The 23,044-nt window shown below is 40.1% G+C and overlaps 1 protein-coding gene across 3 annotated transcripts in view; it reads left to right on the plus strand.

Moving 5' to 3' along the window:
• Positions 1 to 23,044, plus strand: part of LOC131971445 (adenylate cyclase type 6-like) — a 92,115-nt gene that overhangs the window by 59,586 nt on the left and 9,485 nt on the right. For all 3 annotated transcript variants that reach the window (XM_059332900.1, XM_059332901.1, XM_059332899.1), the window contains exons 6-19: positions 5,954 to 6,065; positions 10,936 to 11,063; positions 11,278 to 11,436; positions 11,932 to 12,073; positions 13,103 to 13,231; positions 16,362 to 16,390; positions 16,576 to 16,723; positions 17,797 to 17,894; positions 18,037 to 18,124; positions 18,268 to 18,384; positions 20,542 to 20,691; positions 20,866 to 21,041; positions 22,555 to 22,584; positions 22,685 to 22,817. In XM_059332900.1, the coding sequence (XP_059188883.1) occupies positions 5,954 to 6,065; positions 10,936 to 11,063; positions 11,278 to 11,436; positions 11,932 to 12,073; positions 13,103 to 13,231; positions 16,362 to 16,390; positions 16,576 to 16,723; positions 17,797 to 17,894; positions 18,037 to 18,124; positions 18,268 to 18,384; positions 20,542 to 20,691; positions 20,866 to 21,041; positions 22,555 to 22,584; positions 22,685 to 22,817 (1,639 nt within the window). The remainder of the gene's footprint in view (positions 1 to 5,953; positions 6,066 to 10,935; positions 11,064 to 11,277; positions 11,437 to 11,931; positions 12,074 to 13,102; positions 13,232 to 16,361; positions 16,391 to 16,575; positions 16,724 to 17,796; positions 17,895 to 18,036; positions 18,125 to 18,267; positions 18,385 to 20,541; positions 20,692 to 20,865; positions 21,042 to 22,554; positions 22,585 to 22,684; positions 22,818 to 23,044) is intronic.

The following is a 23,044-nucleotide window of genomic DNA, read 5'->3' on the forward strand; positions in this document are numbered from 1 at the left end:
ACACACACACACACACCCCTAACCACTTAATCTAAACCTGATTATAACCTGAACCTAAAAATCAAGTCTTAACCCTCAAACAGGCCTTTAAAGAAAAAATGTCCTCACTCTGTTGGTTAAAATCGTGTCCCGGTCCTCACTATGTTGGAAGTACAAGAACACACACACACACACACACACACACATACACAAACCCCTAACCACCTAATCTAAACCTGATTATAACCTGAACCTTAAAATCAAGTCTCAACCCTCAAACAGGCCTTTAAAGAAAAAATGTCCTCAGTTTGCTGGTTAAAGCCATGGTCCTCACTATGTACTATGTACGAGAAGACACACACACACATCCTTGTACTTCTATCTTCTTGAGGACACGTCATTAATGTAATGTAATGTGGGGACCGGCCGAAATGTCCTCACTTCACAAAAATGTCCCCAGTCTGTTGGTTAAAAGCGTGTTCCGGTCCTCTATATGTAGGACGTACAGGAACACACACACACACACACACACACACACACCTAACCACCTAATCTAAACCTGATTATAACCTGAACCTTAAAATCAAGTCTTAACCCTCAAACAGGCCTTTAAAGAAAAATGACCTCAGTTTGCTGGTTAAAGCCATGGTCCTCACTATGTACTATGTACGAGAAGACACAAACACGCATCCTTGTACTTCTATCTTCTTGAGGACACGTCATTAATGTAATTACCGGCCGAAATGTCCTCACTTCACAAAACTGTCCTCACTCTGTTGGTTAAAAAGGTGTTCCGGTCCTCTATATGTTGGAAGTACAAGAACACACACACGCACACACACACACACATTCTTGTCCTTCTATCTTTTTGAGGACTTTATCCATCAAATGCATTCCCTACTGCACACACACACACACACACACACACACACGTTTGTCCTTCTATCTTTTTGAGGACTCTATCCATCAAATGCATTCCCTACTGCACACACACACATACACACAGTTGTCTGCTTTACCATCACAGCAGCTTTGACCTCACTCCGCTGACTGATGTGTCAGTTTCAGAGTCACTCCAACAGCTATTTCCCTGACAGCATGTATTATGCACGTTGTTGTTTATTGACACTGACAGCACCGGCTGCAGTAACGATATTGACTTGGGCACACTGCTGTGCTTTCTGTAGCAAATGATAGGAGGCAGAGCTCACGTCTGCCGGCCCCCCGTCTCAGCCCTCACCGCTGGATTTCACCTCCCGAGTGGGAATAACTTAGTGCTAAACAGCTGATTGAAACTCTGCATCCATTAGCCTAGCGTTGGTGCTGTGTGATGGTGGGGGAGAGTGAGACAAGGCTGCAGCGGCGAGTTCCTGTTCGAGGTGACCCACATACCAGATAGGTGCAGCAGGTGATGCACTTAGTAGAATAATCTGTTGCAACACTGCTGCTCCACTAAGGTGTAAACTTACAGGAACAATCCGTTATCCAAGTTTAAAACCTGCACTGCAAAAAAGGTCAAATTTTGTAACGGAACTTTACAGAAAATTAGGTAACACTTTATATTAAGGTCCTTGTAATAACCATTAATTAACAAGTAATAAGGCCCTTGTATGTCCTTACAAGATGCTTATTAACATTATTGTGTGTTTATAAGCTTATATAAGTGTTAATAATGGAATTACAAACACCCATGACCCACCCATTATGTCTTTGCCATGCCTTTATTAATCTTATTTTGTTTGCTTATTGATATTAAAATATACTTTATTGCTCATCTATTATAAGTTAACTATAAGTTAACTATGCTTTTTGCAACTAGCGGATCTAAAGCGAGAACAATGCCTTGTTACTTGTTAATTAATGGTTATTAAGGACCTTAACGTTACCGAAAACTGTAACAACACAAAGAACACACACTCAAACAAGAGTTGTTTTTTTTTAGTTTTAGTTTACTTTTTTATGCAAACTGAACTGTGTGATCTCAATTTGCAGCATCACAGCAAAACTTTATGTGCAATTTTTCTGCTACACTGCAAAAAAGGTGTGTCTGAAAACAAGATAAAAACACTAAATCTAGGGGAAATAATCTTGCTGCATGGACAGATTTTTCAGAATTTCACTTGACAAGATTTCTTAAATTAAGATGTCAACATCATGAACACAAAAAATATGAAATCTGATTTTAAAAATTATGTTTTAACTTTCAGAATCAACATTTTGAACCCAAGACCCTCATAATATAAGATTTTAAAAGTATGTTTTTTTGTTCTTTTTTTACTTTCAAAACAGTCCTACACTGCAAAAAAGGGGTGTCTAAAAACAAGATAAAAACACTAAATCTGAGGGAAATACAACAAATAATCATCAGGTCACTCTGCTCGGGCCAGTTCATCACTGCTTGCAGCTTTAATTTACCTTGTTTTAAGAGTTAATTTCTTATTTTAAGCGTACAACATGCTTATTTCTAGATTTAATAATCTTAATTTAAGAAATCTTGTCAAGGTAAATTATCTGTCCATGCAGCAAGATCATTTCCCTCAGATTTAGTGTTTTTATCTGGTTTTTAGACACACCTTTTTTTGCAGTGTGCTGTCTTTGTTCCAAAATTATTTTTTTAAAAGCAATGAATGTATATGCCTTGTATTTCACTGCAAAATATAAGTCCTGCAAGTGCCAGGACTTGTGTCTCCACATGCTATACATATTGAACTATTTGCATTTTTTCAACATCTACTTGCAGCCTCTCCTGTCCTCTCCTCTCTGCTCTGTGAAAACAGCAGAATCAATCATGGCATCACAGCATCGATGAAGAGCAGAATTTAATGTTTTTAACAGGATCTAGTTATTCCAAATGGTTTATTTTCATACATATAAATGAAGTGATTTTGGAGAATATATTAAAATCTTACGCTTTTTTTTGAAGGGGTTTAATGAGACAGGTTCAGGTACAGAGTGTGAATACAGGTTCAGACATATATAATTAAATAATGTGTTTCTAACTTTAAATCATGTGAAAACATGCTGTAATTTAAACCTAAAGCCATGCACCTGAAAATTTGCATACAGTGTCCCCTTTAAACCTGTTTAATGGGGGAATAACTATGTAATTTACATGGTCAAAAATACAGGATCCTAATTTTGCCTTTTAATGCTCAGTTCACCGTTTCTACAGAAAAATTCAAGTTCACTCTACCTCAACTAATAATAATATAATATGATAATACATTTTATTTGTAATGCACTTTACATTAAAGGAAATCTCAAAGTGCTAAAAAGGGTTAAAAAGGATAAAATAGCTAAAAGCAGAAGAAAAAGTATACATATATACATACATACAAGCTAAAAACCATCTGGACAGGAGGAACCAAAGGTTTTACTAAAAAAGGAAGTTTTTAGTCCTTTTTTAAACCTTTGATGCACAACATATTGACCCCTTCTAATGCACAACATGGGTCAAAAATGACCCAGATTCATTCCCCATGATATTTAATGCTTGCAGTGAGTTTCTGTGCTCTATCTTTTGATATCAACTTATTTTATAATTGAATATTCCAAGTATTCTTTAAATATCTTGTTTTTGATAACAACAGATCATTATTTCCATTTTGCCTCTCATACTTTATGAAGAAAAAACGTTTTTGTATTATTATATAGCTACTACTACTTGGCTAAGTAGCTTGCTAAGCTAACTACTTAGCCAAGAAGTTAGCTAAGTAGTTAGCTTAGCAAGCTACTTAGCTAATACTTAGTCAAGATGTTAGCTAAGTAGTTAGCTTAGCAAGCTACTAAGCTATTACTTAGCCAAGAAGTTAGCTAAGTAGTTAGCTTAGCAAGCTACTTAGCTAATACTTAGCCAAGAAGTTAGCGAATTAGTTAGCTCAACAAGCTACTTAGCTAAAAAATGGGTATGGGTCATTTTCCCCCCATGTTGTGCATTAGAAGAGTAGTTACAGAAAAAAATAGATTTTATTAAAAATGAATAAAGGAAAACATAAAATTAGGATGTATGATGGTCAAAAACAAACTAATTGAGGAAAACCTGGAATACTGAATGATGAAAATAATTTATTGCAAAGATATAGAACATAAAAACTCTGTCGGGTCACTTTAGACCCATGTTGTGCATCAAAGGGTTAAAAGGACTAAACCCTGCAGGAAGTTTTGGTTTTACTTGCTCCAGTTCTGTCTCATTTGTCTTTTTCTGCCTCCCAGTACAAAGGAGGAGAATTGATTATTTTGTTTTTAGTGCTCACATAATTGAAAAATCACATTAGACACAGCCGCAATACCATCTTTCTCCAAAAACAGTTTACCGAGTCGCTCAATGTAATCCACAGACTGTTTTCTTTGGAAGTACAGAGGAAAGAAGTTCCAGTAAAAACTATTCACAGCAACACCACAAAGTGATATCTAACAGCTTAGATCATTAAAACAAAAACAGCTTGCCAAAAATGACATTCGCTACATGGCTAGATAACACGAAGGGTAAGTGAGAAAATATGTTTGTTTGTGATTTGTGTGAACTGACCCTTCAATGATTGCATCATGGATGGTTCAGGGTGGGAGATTCAGGATCTGGACGGCGGTAATTAAGGGCCAGATGAGCTCATGGGACCAACAGCGCCATCTGTCGCCTTCAGTAGGAGTCCAGAATGTCTGTGGTGTTGTTTATCCTCGTCTTTCATTAATATCAAAAGTTAGCAATGAGAGGCATGCAGACAGGGGGACAGGGGGCCGTGTTCTCAGAGGGACGGGCTGGAGGAGGTGACCTACATTGGGCCAGATGATGAGAGCCAGAGCTGAACAAATGTCTACCTCGCTGCTTTCCTGCTCACATGGCAGCTGGACAGCGAGGAGGGAGGGAGGGAGGGAGGCACTAGAACCAGGGGTCTCAAAGTCAAATTACCTGGGGGCCGCTGGAGGTAGGGTCAAAATGACCAAAAAAAGACACAAAATGACTAAAAAAAGACACAAAATGACCAAAAAAAGACACAAAACGACCAAAAAAATACACAAAATGACCAAAAAAAATACACAAAATTACTAGAAAAAAGACACAAAATGACCAAAAAAGACACAGAATTACCAAAAAAACAAACAATTATTTAAAAAGACACAAATTATTTAAAAAAGACACAAAATTACCAAAAAAGACACAAAATTATTAGAAAAAGACACAAAATTACCAAAAAAGACACAAAATTATTTAAAAAGACACAAAATGACCCAAAAAAGACACAAAATGACCAAAAAATACACAAAATTACTAGAAAAAAGACACAAAATGACCAAAAAAGACACAGAATTAACAAAAAAACAAACAATTATTTAAAAAGACACAAATTATTTAAAAAAGACACAAAATTACCAAAAAAAGACACAACATACTAAAAAAAGACACAAAATTACCAAAAAAAGACACAACATACTAAAAAAAGACACAAAATTACTAAAAAATACACAGAATTACCAAAAAATACACAGAATTACCAAAAAAACAAACAATTATTTAAAAAGACACAAATTATTTAAAAAAGACACAAAATTACCAAAAAAAGACACAACATACTAAAAAAAGACACAAAATTACCAAAATAAGACACAAACTTACAAAAAAAAGGCACAAAATGACCAAAAAAGACACAAAATGACCAAAGAAGACACAAAATTATAAAAAAAAGACACAATTATTTAAAAAAAAGACACAAAATTACCAAAAAAAGTAAGGGACCTTCCACACACAACACGGTAAAGTGCCATTTATATAAAACTCACATTAAACTTTCATATCAAGGTGGGGGCCACAAAATATCGTCACGAGGACCGCAATTGGCCCACGAGCCGCATGTTTGAGGCCATGCTAACTAACTCTGTAGTTTATTGATTGATCTCATTCTCTGTGTCTCTCTTTCTCTCTCTCTCCGTCTGTTTCTATAACCTCTCCCTCCACCTCCTGCCTCCTCCTCTCCACCAGCATCCTGTTTGCAGACATCGAGGGCTTCACCAGTCTGGCGTCCCAGTGCACGGCCCAGGAGCTCGTCATGACGCTCAACGAGCTGTTCGCCCGCTTTGACAAGTTGGCGTCGGTGAGCTCTGACAACCTGCCGCCGCCATGTTCACAGCACAACTGGTGCTTATGTAACCGTAAAGTCTGTAGCGTTCACTGTCAGTAGGACAAAGCCAACATGAGGGATTGAGAGGGGGGGGGGGTACTTAAGCATTGTGAAGAACATCAATTAGACTATACTGAGACTGATGAGTCATCTGAATCATGCATTAAAAGCTCCATATTTAACCCTTTGATGCACAACATGGGTCTAAAGTGACCCGACTGAGTTTTTATGTTCTATATCTTTAATTTAAATTATTTTCGTCATTCAGTATTGCAGGTTTTCCTCAATTAGTTTGTTTTTGATCATCATACATCCTAATTTTATGTTTTCCTTTATTAATTTTTGAATAAAATCCCTTTTTGCAAAAAAAAAACAAGACACAACATGACCAAAAATACAGTGAATTACCAAAAAAAGACAAAAAATTATTAAAGAATGACACAAAATGACTCAAAAAAGACACAAAATGACCAAAAAAAAGACACAAAATGACTAAAAAAAAAGAGACAAAATGGCAAAAAAAAAAGACACAAAATTACACAAAAAAAACACAACATGACCAAAAAATACACGGAATTACCAAAAAAAAGACAAAATGACAAAAAAAAAGAAACAAAATTATTTTAAAAAAGACCCAAAATCACCGAAAATTATCGGGGTTATTAAATGTTGTGCATCAAAAAGATAAAAGACACAAAATTACAAAAAATGACACAAAATTATTAGAAAATGACACAAAATGATCCAAAAAAGACACAAAATGACCAAAAAAAGAAACAAAATTATTTAAAAAAAAGACACAAAATGACCCAAAATTATCAGGGTTATTACATGTAGATAGACAGATATGCTTTTGCCTTCTTGTGGCTCTGACTGGGAGAGGACGCTGGCACTGTCTGTTGCCGCTTCTCCCTCTGAGCTAAATTCTAGCAAGGTATTTTGCTTCATATTTATATTGTGTACACGATATATTTTGTAGCTTCTCCTCCTTCTTTTGCTGGATTGTACGTTTGCTTTTTTACCTGTGTTTTGGCTACCTGTTGTTGCTGGCTACCTGTTGCTGCTGGCACACCGGCTTGGACTCGAGCCGTTCCTCCGAACTTTCTGCCGCTGCCTGGTGGATCCTGCCGCCTTAGTCACTGTCCACCGATACCAGCACCAAAACCGGCTCCTTCCTGGGCAAACAATCTACTGCCCGGGTAGCCATCGCCGGCTAGACGCGGTAGCATCACCCGGCTTAGCGAGCAGCCACTCGTTAGCCGGTCGGACAATTTGCGGGCCGCTGATACCGCTGGATACCGCCCGGACAGCCTCTCAACTGTCTCGCTCGGATCACCTGCCATGCTGTGGATCATCCCGCTGTGTCTGACTGTTTCCCACCTCTGGTCAGCAAGTCCGTGGCAAACGGCTATCAACTCCGCACCCGTCCTGACCCGGCACCTCATCGGCATGACGTTGAAATACTCCATCCCCCAACTGCTCAATCTACAAAACTACAGCACTCCAGCCTGTATCCCTGCCATTAAACAACTTGGACTTCTACGCAGACCCCGCTACATCCATAGAAGCTGCCGCAGAAAGTTTGTTTATTCCCAGTCTGGTCACTCCATCCCATCCGTCTGGTCTGCCGAGCGCACTGTCGCACTACTGCCGCGTCATCAGAGAGCCGCCGCACCTGGATCAAATGGAAACACCACGACACCTCTACACCTCAAGCTGGACAGAAAACGTGGAGTGGACTTCAGTCTACTTCGGCCACTACAGTCCACCACCCCATCAAACCTCAAAATAGAACTGTTAAATACACAATCTCTCACAAATAAATCCTGCTTCATACATAACCACATCTTGGACAAGAACATTAATGTAATGTGCCTGACAGAGACCTGGCATCAGCCAGAGGCATATTTTACATTGAATGAAGCCTGTCCCCCTGGATACAAATATTTTGAGAGAGCCCGACGCACTGGTCGGGGTGGCGGCCTAGCTGTCATTTACCGCAGTGACCTGAGACTGTCCCCCCTATCTCTGCCCGAAACATCCACTTTTGAATGCCTTGCATTCAAATCCAAACCCCCTTTCCCCGTGACTGTTCTACTCATCTACCGGCCACCCAAACCAAACCCAGCCTTCATCCCAGAGATCAATGAACTTCTCACCACACTATGTACCACCTCTGCACATACCATCATACTCGGAGATTTGAACATTCATGTTGACACCCCCTCCTGTAACCCTGCAGCTGGATTTTTACAACTACTGGACTGTCTTAACCTCACACAGCATGTTGATGTTCCCACACACAACAGAGGTCACACACTGGACCTGGTCATCACTGACACTGCCCCCATCACAAATCTGTCGGTGTACGATATGGGAGTGTCAGATCACAAAACCATTTCACTGGAGTTAAAACTGTCTCACCACATCAAACCAAAACGCCAAATTCATTTCAGGAACCTGAAAAGCATCAACCCAGACACCATGATTTCAGACCTCCATCACATCCCCTCCGCCAAATTCACATCAGCAGATGAATCAGTTGATTTCTACAATCACACACTAAGCCGTATCCTGGACCTCCACGCCCCTATTAAAACACGAACAGTCACCTTCACACGGACAGCCCCCTGGTTTACTTCACAGTTACGGACCATGAAAACAGCTGGGCGTGTACTTGAGCGGCGTGCTGCAAAATCCGGACTCACTGTTCACAAAGAGGCCTATCAGGAACACCTAAAGGCCTATTCAAAGTCACTCACAAAAGCACGTTCACAGTTCTACTCTAACATCATAAACAAAAGTCCTGGAAACTCAAAACAGCTTTTCTCCACCATAAATCATCTCCTCAAGCCACAGACCCTTTCACACACCGATAACACAGAAGAACAGTGCAACAGCTTCATCACCTTCTTCAGGACTAAAGTCAACACCATCCGCTCTCTTCTCTCCAGCTCCCCTGCTCTGTCTGTCCCTACTGCCGACCCACAGCCTGGGACTCTCCAACCTCTCTGCTACTTCCCCGACATCTCTAAGCAGGAGGTTGAGGAAATCGTCCGCAGGATGAAACCCTCCACCTGTGCCCTGGACCCTTTTCCTACAGCCCTGGTCAAATCAAACATCTGCATTCTAAGTCCCCTGATTACCCAAGTCATCAATCACTCACTCCAGGCTGGCTATGTTCCAACTGCTCTGAAATCTGCTGTCATCACACCGCTTCTTAAGAAACCCACCTTGGACCCAGAAATCTTCTCCAACTACAGACCCATTTCCAACCTCCCATTCCTGTCAAAAGTCCTGGAAAAAGTTGTTGCTGCCCATCTTCATGACCATCTCAACTCACACTCCCTCTTCGAAAAATTCCAGTCTGGTTTCCGTCAAGCCCACAGCACTGAAACAGCTCTGGTCAGAGTCACCAATGACCTGCTGATGGCAGCTGACACTGGCTCACCATCACTCCTCATCCTCCTCGATCTGTCTGCAGCTTTTGACACAGTCGACCACAACATCCTCCTTCAGCGCCTCCATCACACCATCGGACTCTCTGACTCCGCCCTGAGCTGGTTCCAGTCCTACCTGGCTGGAAGAACAGAATATGTCTCCCTGGGAGGGGCAAAGTCAGAGACACAGACTGTCACCTGTGGTGTCCCTCAAGGGTCGGTTCTCGGCCCCACCCTGTTCACCCTCTACACTCTTCCCCTTGGCCACATCATAAACCAGCATGGAATATCATTCCACTGCTACGCTGACGACACACAACTATATATAAAAACTGGTCCATCACTATCATCATCAACATCATCACCGTCATCATCTTCACCAACACTCAGCACCTGCCTTGAGGAGATAAAGGCGTGGATGGCAAACAACTTTCTACAACTAAACAGCTCCAAAACAGAAGCCATCCTAGTTGGCACACCACACCAGGTCCGGTCATCTCCCATAACGCACATCACCTTCTCTGGTCAGAACATCCCCCTGTCATCTACAGTCACCAACCTGGGTGTAACATTTGACACTCACCTCACCTTTGACACCCACATTAAACATATCTGCAAGACCTCCTTCTACCACCTCCGGAACATCTCCAAACTCCGCCCCACACTCAGTCTGTCAGATGCAGAAAAACTGGTCCACGCCTTTATCTCCTCAAGGTTGGACTACTGTAACGCACTCCTCATCGGGACTCCTAGCAAGAGCCTCCAAAAACTGCAATATATCCAGAACAGCGCTGCTAGGGTCCTGATGAGGGTGCGTAAATATGACCATATCACACCCATCCTTCACTCACTCCACTGGCTTCCTGTTTCATCCAGGATCGACTACAAAATCTCTCTACTCACCCATCAATGCATCCACGGAAATGCCCCACCCTACCTCAAAGAACTCCTCACACCACAAACCTCCTCACGTAACCTCCGCTCCACAAACAAACACACCCTACAGCCCCCCAGGACTAAGCTCCATACAATGGGCGATCGGGCCTTCTGCTCAGCTGCTCCCCACCTGTGGAACTCCCTCCCAGACCACCTGAGGGCTCCGCAAACAACAGACTCTTTTAAAAAAGGCCTAAAAACCTTTCTTTTTAGAAAAGCCTTTTATTAAATGTAACATTGTGCTTTGGCCTTTTAACCTGTTTTTAATCTTGTTGTACTCTGTAGCACCTTGAGATTGCTTTTAACAATGAAAAGTGCTTTACAAATAAAATCTATTATTATTATTATATTATTATGTTGTGCATCAAAGGGTTAACATGAGCATGCTGTGTATTGGCTGTAATTGAAGGCCTGATGCTGATGTTTAGTGTGTGTGTGTGTGTGTGTGTGTGTGTGTGTGTGAACAGGAGAACCACTGCCTGCGTATTAAGATCCTCGGGGACTGTTACTACTGTGTGTCGGGGCTGCCGGAGCCGCGGGCCGACCACGCCCACTGCTGCGTGGAGATGGGAGTGGACATGATTGAGGCCATCTCGTGAGTCAACACACATTCATGCAGAAATATTCCAGCAGAGATTGTTATAATGCATTATAGACATGACCTTAATAGAAAGTTTCCTGCTTGCATGAGGGAGAGAAAAGACTGTGAACCTGAAGGTGACACCAGTGCTTTTCTGACAATAGTCTCTGTGTGTGTGTGTGTGTGTGTGTGTGTGTGTGTGTGTGTGTGTGTGTGTGTGTGTCTGCAGGCTGGTGAGAGAGGTGACGGGTGTTAATGTGAACATGCGGGTGGGCATCCACAGCGGGCGTGTCCACTGTGGGGTGCTCGGCCTGCGCAAGTGGCAGTTTGACGTCTGGTCCAACGACGTGACGCTGGCCAATCAGATGGAGGCTGGAGGCAAGGCCGGGTAAGTCCCGCCCCCTCCACCTGCTCCTGCACCCACGTGCTCTCCCATAGGCTGTTTCTCTTTCTGACACTCTGTGTGTGTGTGTGTGTGTTTTGTTTTTTATGTGTGTTTTTTGTGTTTTGTGTGTGTGTGTGTGTGTGTGTGTATGTGTGTGTGTGTGTGTGTGTGTGTGTGTGTGTGTGTTAATTTTTTTTTTGTAAATTTGTGAATGTTTTTGTTTTTTATATGTGTCATTTGTATGTTGTGTCTGTGTGTGTTTATTTGTAAAAACAAAACTGTGCTTTTTGTGTGTTTGTGTTTTTTGTAATTTTGTGTATATTTGTTTTTTATGTGTGTTTTTTGTATTTTGTGTATGTGTGTGTGTGTGTGTGTGTGTGTTTATGTTATTTTTGTGTTTTTCCTGTGTTTTTTGTAATATTTTTGTGTGTTTCTCGTGTGTATTTTTGTGTGTATGTGTGTGTGTGTGTGTGTGTGTGTGTGTGTGTGCGCGTGCAGGCGGATCCACATCACCAAAGCCACCCTCCAGTACCTGAACGGGGACTACGAGGTGGAGCCCGGCTTCGGAGGAGAGAGGAACGCTTACGTGAAGCAGAATAACATTGAAACCTTCTTGGTGCTGGGCTGCAGCCAGAAGAGGGTTAGTACACACACACACACACACACACACACACATTCTTGTACTTCTATCTTTGCGAGGGCCCTCATTAGAATAGTAAATTCCCTAGCCCCTTACCCTAACACTTAACCTAACCTTCACTATCACAACTAAATGTCCAACTCCAACCCTAACATGAACCTGATTGTAACCTTTAACCCTTAAAAGAAAGTCTGAACCCTCAAACAGCCTTTAACCCAGGGGTGTCAAACTCTGGCCCGCGGGCCAAATTTGGCCCGCAGTGTAATTTTATTTGGCCCGCGAGGCAATACCAAATTATTATATTATTATTGTAAATTAATGACATTGATGTGTTTTTTATTTGAAATTTGATTTGCATGTCTGCACTATTTAGTTATATATTGTATGTTTATAAGCGTTGCTGGTTCCATATTTAATGTTAAAGCAAAACATGTTTGGTATATATTAAAAGGTTTATTTGTTCAATGTTGGCCCGCGATTTTATTCAAGTTTTAAATTTTGGCCCATTGTGTATTTGAGTTTGACACCCCTGCTTTAACCCTCTGGAGTCCACGAAAGCGCCGGAGCACAATTTCTTCATGACGTCAAAAAAAGACACAAAATGACTACAAAATAGAGACAAAATGACCATAAAAGACACAGAACACACAAAATGACAAAAAAGAGACAAAATGACCAAAAAAAAAACACAACAACAGACACAAAATGACAAAAAAAGACAGGATTCAAAAATGGAGTTAAAGAAATGAGGACTGGCCGAAATGTCCTCACTTTGCAAAAATGTCCTCACTCTGTTGGTTAAAAAACATGCTCCGGTCCTCACTATGTTGGGAGTACAAGAACACACACACACACACACACACACACACACACACACACGTGTCCTTGGTTTCCTGCGTGACCTGTTCAGAACTTCACACTGTTGCCATATTTCACACTAACACTATAATGGCTTGTCACCTGCTGGAGAAGCTCTGGCTGGCTGGTCGAAGCGTTATTATAACTCTGCTCTGGTTTCTTCTCCTGCAGAAAGAGGAGAAAGCCCTGATGGCCAAGATGCAACGAGCACGTGCTAACTCTGCCGAGGGCCTGATGCCACGCTGGGTCCCTGACAGATCCTTCTCCAGGACCAAGGAGTCCAAAGTCTTCAGGCAGATGGTGAGATGCACACAGGGAGCACGTAGCACCTGTTCTCCTGGTCGAGATCTCATTTCCTCTATCATCCTCTTCACTCTCTGAAGTCAAATCATAAATAACCTTTCTAATTATGTCTTCAGAGGAGCTGGTAATATTAGATTATCTCTTATATGTGTCAGAGGCCTTTTGTTAGGGCACTTTTCCTATCAACATACTTCATGCTGAGTTCCTTTTTACACAAAACAGAAAAAGAAAATTTCTCAGGATGGTACAGCTGTCTGGAATGTGGTACAGATATTCATTTTACAAGGAGAAACACATTATAAACTGCATTACAGTATTGTAATAAACACATAGAAGTACACTGTGAAAAATGTTTGTAGAAAATGACAGTAAAACACTGTCAAATGGCATCAGAAATAAGAAGTAAAATTAAAAAATGTATATCACCGTAGAAGACACTTAATTACCGTAAATCAAAAAATAGTACAAAACTTAAACTGTAAAAATATATTTTTTTAAAAATCCATAACTTAACAAAGACACAATTACCCTAAAAATAACAGGATTATTCAGTGTAAATGACAGTTTTTGCTGATATAGGGATGTGAGAAGAATGGGAATGTGACAAAAAAGACACAAAATGACCAAAAAAGACACAAAAAAAGACAAAATGACAAAAAAGACACAAAATAACTAAAAAAAGACACAACCGACACAAAATTACCAAAAAAAGACACAAAAAAGACAAAATGACAAAAAAGACACAAAATAACTAAAAAAAGACACAAAAAGACACAAAATGACTAAAAAATACACAAAAAGACACAAAACAACTAAAAAAAGACACACAACTGACACAAAATGACCAAAAAAGACAAAAAAAAGACAAAATGACAAAAACGACACAAAATAACCAAAAAAAGACACAAAAACAGACACAAAATGACACAAAAAGAAACAAAATAACTAAAAAAAGACACAAAAAAAGACAAAATGACAAAAAAGACACAAAACAACTAAAAAAAGACACAACAACAGACACAAAATGACCAAAAAAGACACAAAACAACTAAAAAAAAGACACAACAGACACAAAATGACCAAAAAAGACACAAAAAAAGACAAAATGACAAAAAAGACACAAAACAACTAAAAAAAAAAACAACAGCAGACACAAAATGACCAAAAAAGACACAAAATAACTTAAAAAAAGACACAAAAAAAGACAAAATGACAAAAAGACACAAAATAATTAAAAAAAGACACAACAACAGACACAAAATGACCAAAAAAGACACAAAAAGTCACAAAATGACTAAAAAAAGGATCAAAACTGGATCTGTTCCTGTCAAACAAACAGGAGCGAACAGCTCCAACAGGGATTCCAGGTGCATCATTTACTCCTGAAGTTAATCTGATGAGGCTGCAGATATTTTCTCTTTCTCACTCTCTCATTTCCTCTCTCTCTCTTTGTGCTACAAGTCTCATTTCCTTGTCTTTCCTACATTTTTCCCTGTCCTCCTCCTTTTGTCCTCTTCACCTCAGAGGGTTTGAGCCCTCGGGTCACACAGGCTGTAATTTGAAGCCTCCGAGCATTAATTAAAACATCAGTCTGGCTCTCGGGGATTAGCTGTGCAGATGTCTGACTCTCTGTCTATTTTTCAGTTGTGCTGCTGCCACATGATAATCTCTCCACTTCTCTTTCCTCACTTTCTCTACTTTTTGGTCTAGGGTTTGTCAAAAGTATCGATACTCAAAAGAGTTCCGATACTAAAACGTTGTATCCGGATACAATACTCATTTTCAAAAGTATCAATAAAGACACAAAATTATTTTGAAAAGACACAAAATGACCCCAAAAATACACAAAATGACCAAAAAAGATACAAAATGACCAAAAAAAGACACAGAATTACCAAAAAAGCCATAAAATTATTTAAAAAAAGACACAAAATGACCAAAAAAGACACAAAATGACTGAAAAAACACTAAATTACTTAAAAAAGACACAGAAATTACAAAAAAGACACAAAATTACAAAAAAATCACAGAATTACCAAAAAAGACACAAAATTATTTTGAAAAGACACAAAATGACCCAAAAAATACACAAAATGACCAAAAAAAATACAAAATGACAGAAAAAAAAACCTAAATTACTTAAAAAAGAAACAAAATGACCAAAAAAAGACACAAAAGATACCCACAGTATACACAGTGTCAGTATACATAAGCATAGAGTTAATAAATTTACATAAATGTTGGTGACTGAAAAGTGTTATTTTCCCAGAATGAAGCAGAGAAAAGTCGACCTGCAACCAAAAATGACAACACACACAGCCCAAAATATTGTTCTAATTGTTATTGTTTATTGTATTTATTTATTTTTTGCACTACCTCAGACCTGAAGCTTGTTATCATAGTTGCAGTTTCTTTTTGCACAACTGTTTTTTATTATAAATATTTAACCTGTGGTTCTGTTCATTTTTACATGTTGCATTTTTCTTGTTAATAAAAATATTTCTGTTAAATTTTTAGGGTCTGTAGAACCTGATAATGTAATAAATTTCCCAATAATGTAATACACTTTTTTTTACCAATATTGTAAGTAATTGTAAGTGTAACATTAATGGAGGTTATTACATTATCAGGTTAGCCTTCATTTCCCAAGTCCTGATAATGTAATAATTCCCCAATATTGTAATAATTTAACAGCAGACCAGCCATTACTTGGGTTCAAGTGGTGATACTGTGTATCAACTCTAGCTCAAGAGCTCTAGCGCCACCAACAGGTCAAAGTTGAATCTTTATTCACTTTTGACCCGTTCATCCGTTTTTCACAAACAAGGTATCCATGACAACGAATGCATTCAACAGCTTCTAGAAATCTAAAGGTGCTTGGTGTTATACTTTATTACATTATCGGGAAGTTATTACATTATCAGGTTTTATTACATTTTCAATGGACTCAAGTGCAGATTTTTATTACATTATCAGGTTCTACAGGGTCTTTGTTTTTATCCTTGTGGTATGGAAAATGGTATCAAGTATCAAATATTTTCCTGAGTATCGGTATCAAGTTGAACATTTTAGTATGGTGACAACCCTACATTGGTCTCATTTTGACCCGTTGTTTTGTTTTTCTTAGGGTATCGACGAAGCTTCCAGCAAAGACAAGTGAGTGTTCTGGCTGCTGTTTTTGTTATTCGGGTGATTTATTCAGTTATTAGCGGCTGACTGGCAGACTGTCTAACTTCAGAGCCCACTGTTGGTTTTAAACAGTCAGATCCAACCAGCACTAATGCCATATTATCTGAGAGTCATCCTTCCAAACACACAGTGACCTGTTGTTGTTCCTCCAGCCGCTGTGCCCAGGAGGCCCTGAACCCCGAGGACGAAGTGGACGAGTTTCTCGGTCGGGCCATCGACGCACGCAGCATCGACCAGCTGAGGAAGGACCACGTCAAGAAGTTCCTGCTCACCTTCCAGACCGCCGACCTCGAGAAAAAGGTTTGTGTTTGATTAGGTTCGATATTCACCATCATTCCCTCATTATTTCCTCTACAAGTAGAGTTGTTCCGATTCAGATATCAGTATTCACGCTTTGCATACACGGAAGCAGATATTGTTTGTGTGGTGCATTCAAGGTCAACACGAATGTCAGAATTTTTCGACGTTGTTCCGAGTTTCAGTGTTAATATAACACACCATAAGGCGTTACGGTAAGAACGTGTTAGACTCGCCTTCAAAATAAAAGCAAACACATGTAGCTTTCAAAATAAGAGCACATGGATGTGTTAGCAGAGTCTACCACAGAATTTATAAGATGACTGTCAAAATAAGACGCCTTTAATAAAACATAGAAGAACCTTTATTCTCCTTTACAATAATTCTCTAAAAAAAAAAGAAGGCAAAAAAGGGTTTTTTTTTTCAAACATTTTTTTTAAATTTAGGCTTTTAGGGCAAAAATGTTACCCCCAGATTTATCTATTTAAGTTGCTGTTGCACTACTGTTTTGTGTACTGTTTTATTTAAAAGTAAATGGCTTGAATCTGCTGTATTTATTCATGTTTTACAAAGGGTTTAACCTGAGCCAGGCCTTACCACAATGATAATCATATCACAGTCATGCAGGTGTAGGATGATATTTTTTTAATGACATACTGGTAAATAAGAGCACATGGATGTGTTAACAGAGTCCACCACAGAATTTACAAGAAGACTGTCAAAATAAGATGCCTTTAATAAAACATAGAAGAACCTTTATTATCCTTTACAATAATCCTCTAAAATATGCAATGATTAAGATGGAATAGTGGCATTAGAATGTGCGAGAGGAACCAAATTTAGGCTTTCAGGGCAAAAATGTTCTCCGGGGGACCCCCAGATTTATTTATGTAAGTTGCTGTTGCACTACTGTTTTGTATACTGTTTTATTTATAAATAAATGGCTTGAATCTGCTGTATTTATTCGTGTTTAAAGGGTTTAACCTGAGCCACAGCACAAGAATCGGCATCAGGAGGGAGAAAACGGTATCTGAACATCTCTAACAACTAAACTTATTTGTCATTTCTATTTTCAGTACTCCAAAAAGGTCGATGATCGTTTTGGGGGATATGTGGCCTGCACACTCCTCGTTTTCTGCTGCATCTGTTTCATTCAGATTATCATTTTCCCAAAGTAAGTAGCTCTCTCCAGTAAGTTGCCTTTCCCAGTTTCCCAGTTATACTAAATTGCAGACAGGAAATGTGCTCGTGATTAGTTTATGAGGAGTTAATGATAGTTATACATCCTAATGAGGCTGTTTTTTTCTTCACCACAGAACAACACTTATGCTCGGTCTTTACATCAGCGTCTTCATCATCCTGGCCAACATCCTCTTCATCTGTGCCATCTACTCATGCATCAAAGTGAGAATCGAGGCCTTCTCCACTCATATGATTTCTCTTGCAGATATCTTCAGATAAGAGTCATTATCATATGTCTTCAGCCAGCATCACTAATGGTATTAACGGGCTCTTATCTGATCTTCTCCTCACTGTCTCTATTCAAGCTCTTCCCAGCTGCGCTGCAGACTGTAACCAAGAAAATAGTCCAGTCTCGTGGAAACAGCACGCTGGTGGGCGTCTTCACCATCCTCCTCCTCTTCATTTCCTCCTTTGCTAACATGGTAGGAACCGCAGCTCTTTGTTTTCTCATTGTTGCAGCAGTTGTGACTCTTTTTTTAAGGGAAGAATGCCAGAATACAAGAATACAATAAGGCTGTTTCCACTACAGCCCAATACCCGCAGGTCTCACTCGCCGAAACGCCACTAATTTGAATACGAGCGTCCAGAGCGGGCTTCTGTCTGGACTTTTTTCGTCCCTGTAGAAGAGCAGGGTCTTTTTTCTCCCCTGAAAAAAGCCTGGTTACTGATTGGATAGAACACTAAGCAGGATGTGACGTAGTACTCGACGCCACAACGACACGCGCCATTTGTAAAAGCCAGCGAAGCAGTGCTGACAACCTAGCCACTTTGTTGCTATAATTAGCAAGTTTTCGGCTCTTCTTAACAAGCTGCGGGGGGCGGCGGCTCGTTAAGAAGAGTAAAAACGAGTTGAAGTGGCACATTCCTCCTGCAGCAGTCTCTCCCAGCTGCAGAGCCAGAGGGGATGTTAACCCCTTAGCGTCCAGTCTGTAAATTGCTAATAGGCTAACAGTTAACTCTGTAGCAGTACAGTGTGTATGTGCTAACAGGCTAACAGTTAGCTCTGTAGCAGTACAGTATGTATGTGCTAACAGGCTAACAGTTAGCTCTGTAGCAGTACAGTGTGTATGTGCTAACAGGCTAACAGTTAGCTCTGTAGCAGTGCAGTGTGTATGTGCTCATAGGCTAACAGTTAGCTCTGTAGCAGTACAGTGTGTATGTGCTAACATGCTAACAGTTAGCTCTGTAGCAGTACAGTGTGTATGTGCTAACAGGCTAACAGTTAGCTCTGTAGCAGTACAGTGTGTATGTGCTAACAGGCTAACAGTTAGCTCTGTAGCAGTACAGTGTGTATGTGCTGCTGCTGCAGGAGGTGTTTTTTTTTTTCATAAAAAACATCAATGACACCATGCAATCAAACTGGCATTTAAAGGGTTAAAATGCCAAAAATGTTTAAACATTTGGTAGTTTTGAGCAGGGCGGAAGTTGTTTAAGAGGTTTATGCAGAAAGAAGTAGAAAAAAATATTAATCTGTATAGTTTTTTGGAAGTGAACATTTTTAGCCTGAGGGGTCTGAAAGGCCCAGAGGGTTAATGCAACACCAATATATATATATGCAAAATTTTAGATGTCATGGTCACGAAAAGTGTTAAAAGTCAGGCAAATATTAAATATAGCTTTTTAAATTGAAATGAAAGAGCTGTCACACACACAGCACCATGCTGCTGTCAGCACAGTGTAGCACAGGTGATGCTCTGTATGTAAGCACCTGTTTTGCATTGTAAATCTTGTAAAGACTTTAAGCTTCACTATGGCTCTGTAGCTTTTTGTTTCACTTTTTAGATTGGCTGCCTGCAGAGTTTGTTTCAGCCTGTGATTGGCTGCTGAGTATCACGCTTTTACATCAAGCTCGCCAATTTACATTTCATAAAGACTTATTCAGTCCAGCAGCTGCTTTCTGTGTTTCTGCAGCGTCAGTCAGTCTGCTCTTTTATTGGACTCTTTGTTTGACTATCGCATGTTGATAAAAAAATTTTTTTTTTATATTTTTATTGCATTTTCCAACATAGACAAAAACAACAAACAACAACACACCGTGGCCACAAAAAAACAAATATCCAAAGACTTATTATGTAATACAGACAATACAATGAAAATGCTCTGTCCCATTACAATTGATGCAATTTATTTTCCTGATGCCTTATCTACTCGGACCTCATCCCCAATGACACATTGCAAAAAAGGTGTGTCTAAAACAAGATAAAAACACTAATTCTTCTGGAAATTATGTTGCTGCATGGACAGATAATTTCACTTGACAAGATTTCTTAAATTAAGATTATTAAATCTAAACACTTCTAAAGTTTTTTTTTATCTTGGCAAGAAACAAATAATTCACAGGTCACTCTGCTCGGGCCAGTTCATTGCTGCTTGCAGCTTTAATTTATCTTGTTTTAAGAGTTCATTTCTTATTTTAAGAGCTCAGATTTAATAATCTTAATTTAAGAAATCTTGTCAAGTGAAATTATCTGTCCATGCAGCAAGATCATTTCCCTCAGATTTACTGTTTTTATCTTGTTTTTAGACACACCTTTTTTGCAGTGCATTATCTAAAATTGTGTGTCTTGCTCTCCTCTCAGTTCACATGCAGCAGAGAGCAGCTGGAGGACTGTGTGGAGAAGAATCTGAACACGTCGGTGACTCTCTGCCTGCTGCACAACCTGACCGTGGCAGCAGAGGACGGTCTGACTCTGTGCTCCAGCCGGGTCGAGCCCTGCCATTTCCCCGAGGTCAGTCCCGTAACATTTCAGCCAGCACGTGCCTCTATATTGTCTGCATGCTCGTACAAATGTCTATGTGAATTTTTTCTGCGTGCATGACAGCTATGTTTGAATACTCACCTCCTCCTCCTCCTCCTCCTCCTCCTCCTCCTCCTCCTCCTCTCTGTCTCTCCTCTGCTGCAGTATTTCACCTACAGTGTGCTGCTGACCCTGCTGGCCTGCTCCGTGTTCCTCCACATCAGCAGCATAGGGAAGCTGGCTCTGATGGTGCTCATCCAGCTCACCTTCCTGCTGCTGGTGGAGTGGCCTCAGGTGGTCCTGTTCGACAATGCAGACCTGCTGGTCATCGCCATCACTCTGTGAGTCTCCTGCTAGGAGCACACACACACACACACACACACACATACTTTCACTCTCCCAATTTTATGCCTGATTAGTTCAGATTCTGTATCACAGTAGGGCTGTTTCCACTACCGCCCAATATGAATGAAGGAATGATGCGGTCTCACTCGCTGAAACGCCCCTAATTTGAATACGAGCCGTTGTCTGTTCCGTTTGTCTGGACTTTTAAGAGCAGAGTCTTTTTTTCTCCCCTGAAAAAAGCCTGGATGCTGATTGGATGGAACGATAATCAGGATGTGACGTAGTACTCGACGCCACAACAACACGCGCCATTTGTAAGAGTCGGTGAAGCAGTGTTGCCAACTTAGCGACTTTGTTGCTATATTTAGCGACTTTTCAGACCCCTTAGCAGCTATTTTTCAAGAAAGCGACTGGAGACAAATCCAGCTACTTTTTCTGGTGTTATTGGAGACTTTTGGAGACTCGTTCTTACTCTTCCTAACGAGCCGCGGGGAGAAGAGTAAGAACGAGTCGAATCAGCACAGTCCTCCTGCAGCAGTCTCTCCCAGCTGCAGAGCCGGAGGGGATGTTAACCCCTTAGTGTCCAGTCTGCAAATTGCTAATAGGCTAACAGTTAGCGCTGTAGCAGTACAGTGTGTATGTACTTACAGGCTAACAGTTAGCTCTGTAGCAGTACAGTGTGTATGTGCTAATAGGCTAACAGTTAGCTCTGTAGCAGTACAGTGTGTATGTACTTACAGGCTAACAGTTAGCTCTGTAGCAGTACAGTGTGTGTGTGCTAACAGGCTAACAGTTAGCTCTGTAGCAGTACAGTGTGTATGTGCTAACAGGCTAACAGTTAGCTCTGTAGCAGTACAGTGTGTATGTGCTGCTGCTGCAGGAGGTGTTCACTTAGCGATCTCTGTTCGTTTACAACAAGCACCGGACACTCTGTGCACAGTTAGTGATGCTGATATTTTGTGGCCCCCACCTTGATATGAAAGTTTAATGTGAGTTTTATATGAATGGCACTTTACCGTGTTGTGTGTGGAAGGTCCCTTTAATTACTTTATTTGGTAATTTTGTGTCTTTTTTGGTAATTTTGTGTCTTTTTAAAATATTTTTGTGTCTTTTTTTGGTCATTATGTGTCTTTTTTGTGTCATTTTGTGTCTTTTTGTGTCATTTTGTGTCTTTTTTGTTAATTCTGTGTATTTTTTTGTCATTTTTTGTCTTCTTTGATCATTTTATGTCTTTTTTTGGTTATTTTGTGTCTTTTTTTTAGTAATTTTGTGTCTTTTTTTGGTCATTTTGATACTGCCTCCAGTGGCCCCCAGGTAATTTGAGTTTGAGACCCCTGGTTTAGATAGTAAAATACCTACTTTCTGATAACATTTGGGCTCTATTACTATTTTTTGAATATGTTCAAAAAAATTATCAGGCAATTAACACCTGTTAATGATTCCCTACTACAGTAAGTAGTGTTATTATGTTTTGTTGACTTGTAGACATGACTCTCTTGTCCTTTTCAGGCCTGGTTTCAATGAAACTGCACAACCGTGGTGAGTCTCTTTCACTGTCAATGTGTCAATCTGTGTACGTTTTACTCCCCTGCAAGACGCTCATTCATTACTCTTATCAACTCCTCATTTCCCTCCTCAGCCCAGAGAACGTGACCAAGGTTTACCTAAAGGTCATGACGCCTGTTATCCTCACAGTGTTTGTTCTGGCTCTTTACCTGCACGGCCAGCAGGTGGAGTCCACCGCACGCCTCGACTTCCTCTGGAAGCTTCAGGTAAGAAGTGGAACAGGTTCATGTGTAGAACAAAACCGAAACTGAAGCTACTGTTGTTGAACCCTCTGAACCTGAAGCTGCTTCAGGGCATTTTTTTTTGTGTTGCTCTATTTACATTTTAATCACTGTGGCCTTGCATTTCACTGGGATATTATAAGTCCTGCAGCTCTGTGGAATCAGCACAATCCAAGGCTATAATAGTTTTGGATTTTTCATTAGTTTTTCTT

This window comes from Centropristis striata, chromosome 5 (assembly GCF_030273125.1).
Source record: "Centropristis striata isolate RG_2023a ecotype Rhode Island chromosome 5, C.striata_1.0, whole genome shotgun sequence".
NCBI lineage: Eukaryota > Metazoa > Chordata > Actinopteri > Perciformes > Serranidae > Centropristis > Centropristis striata.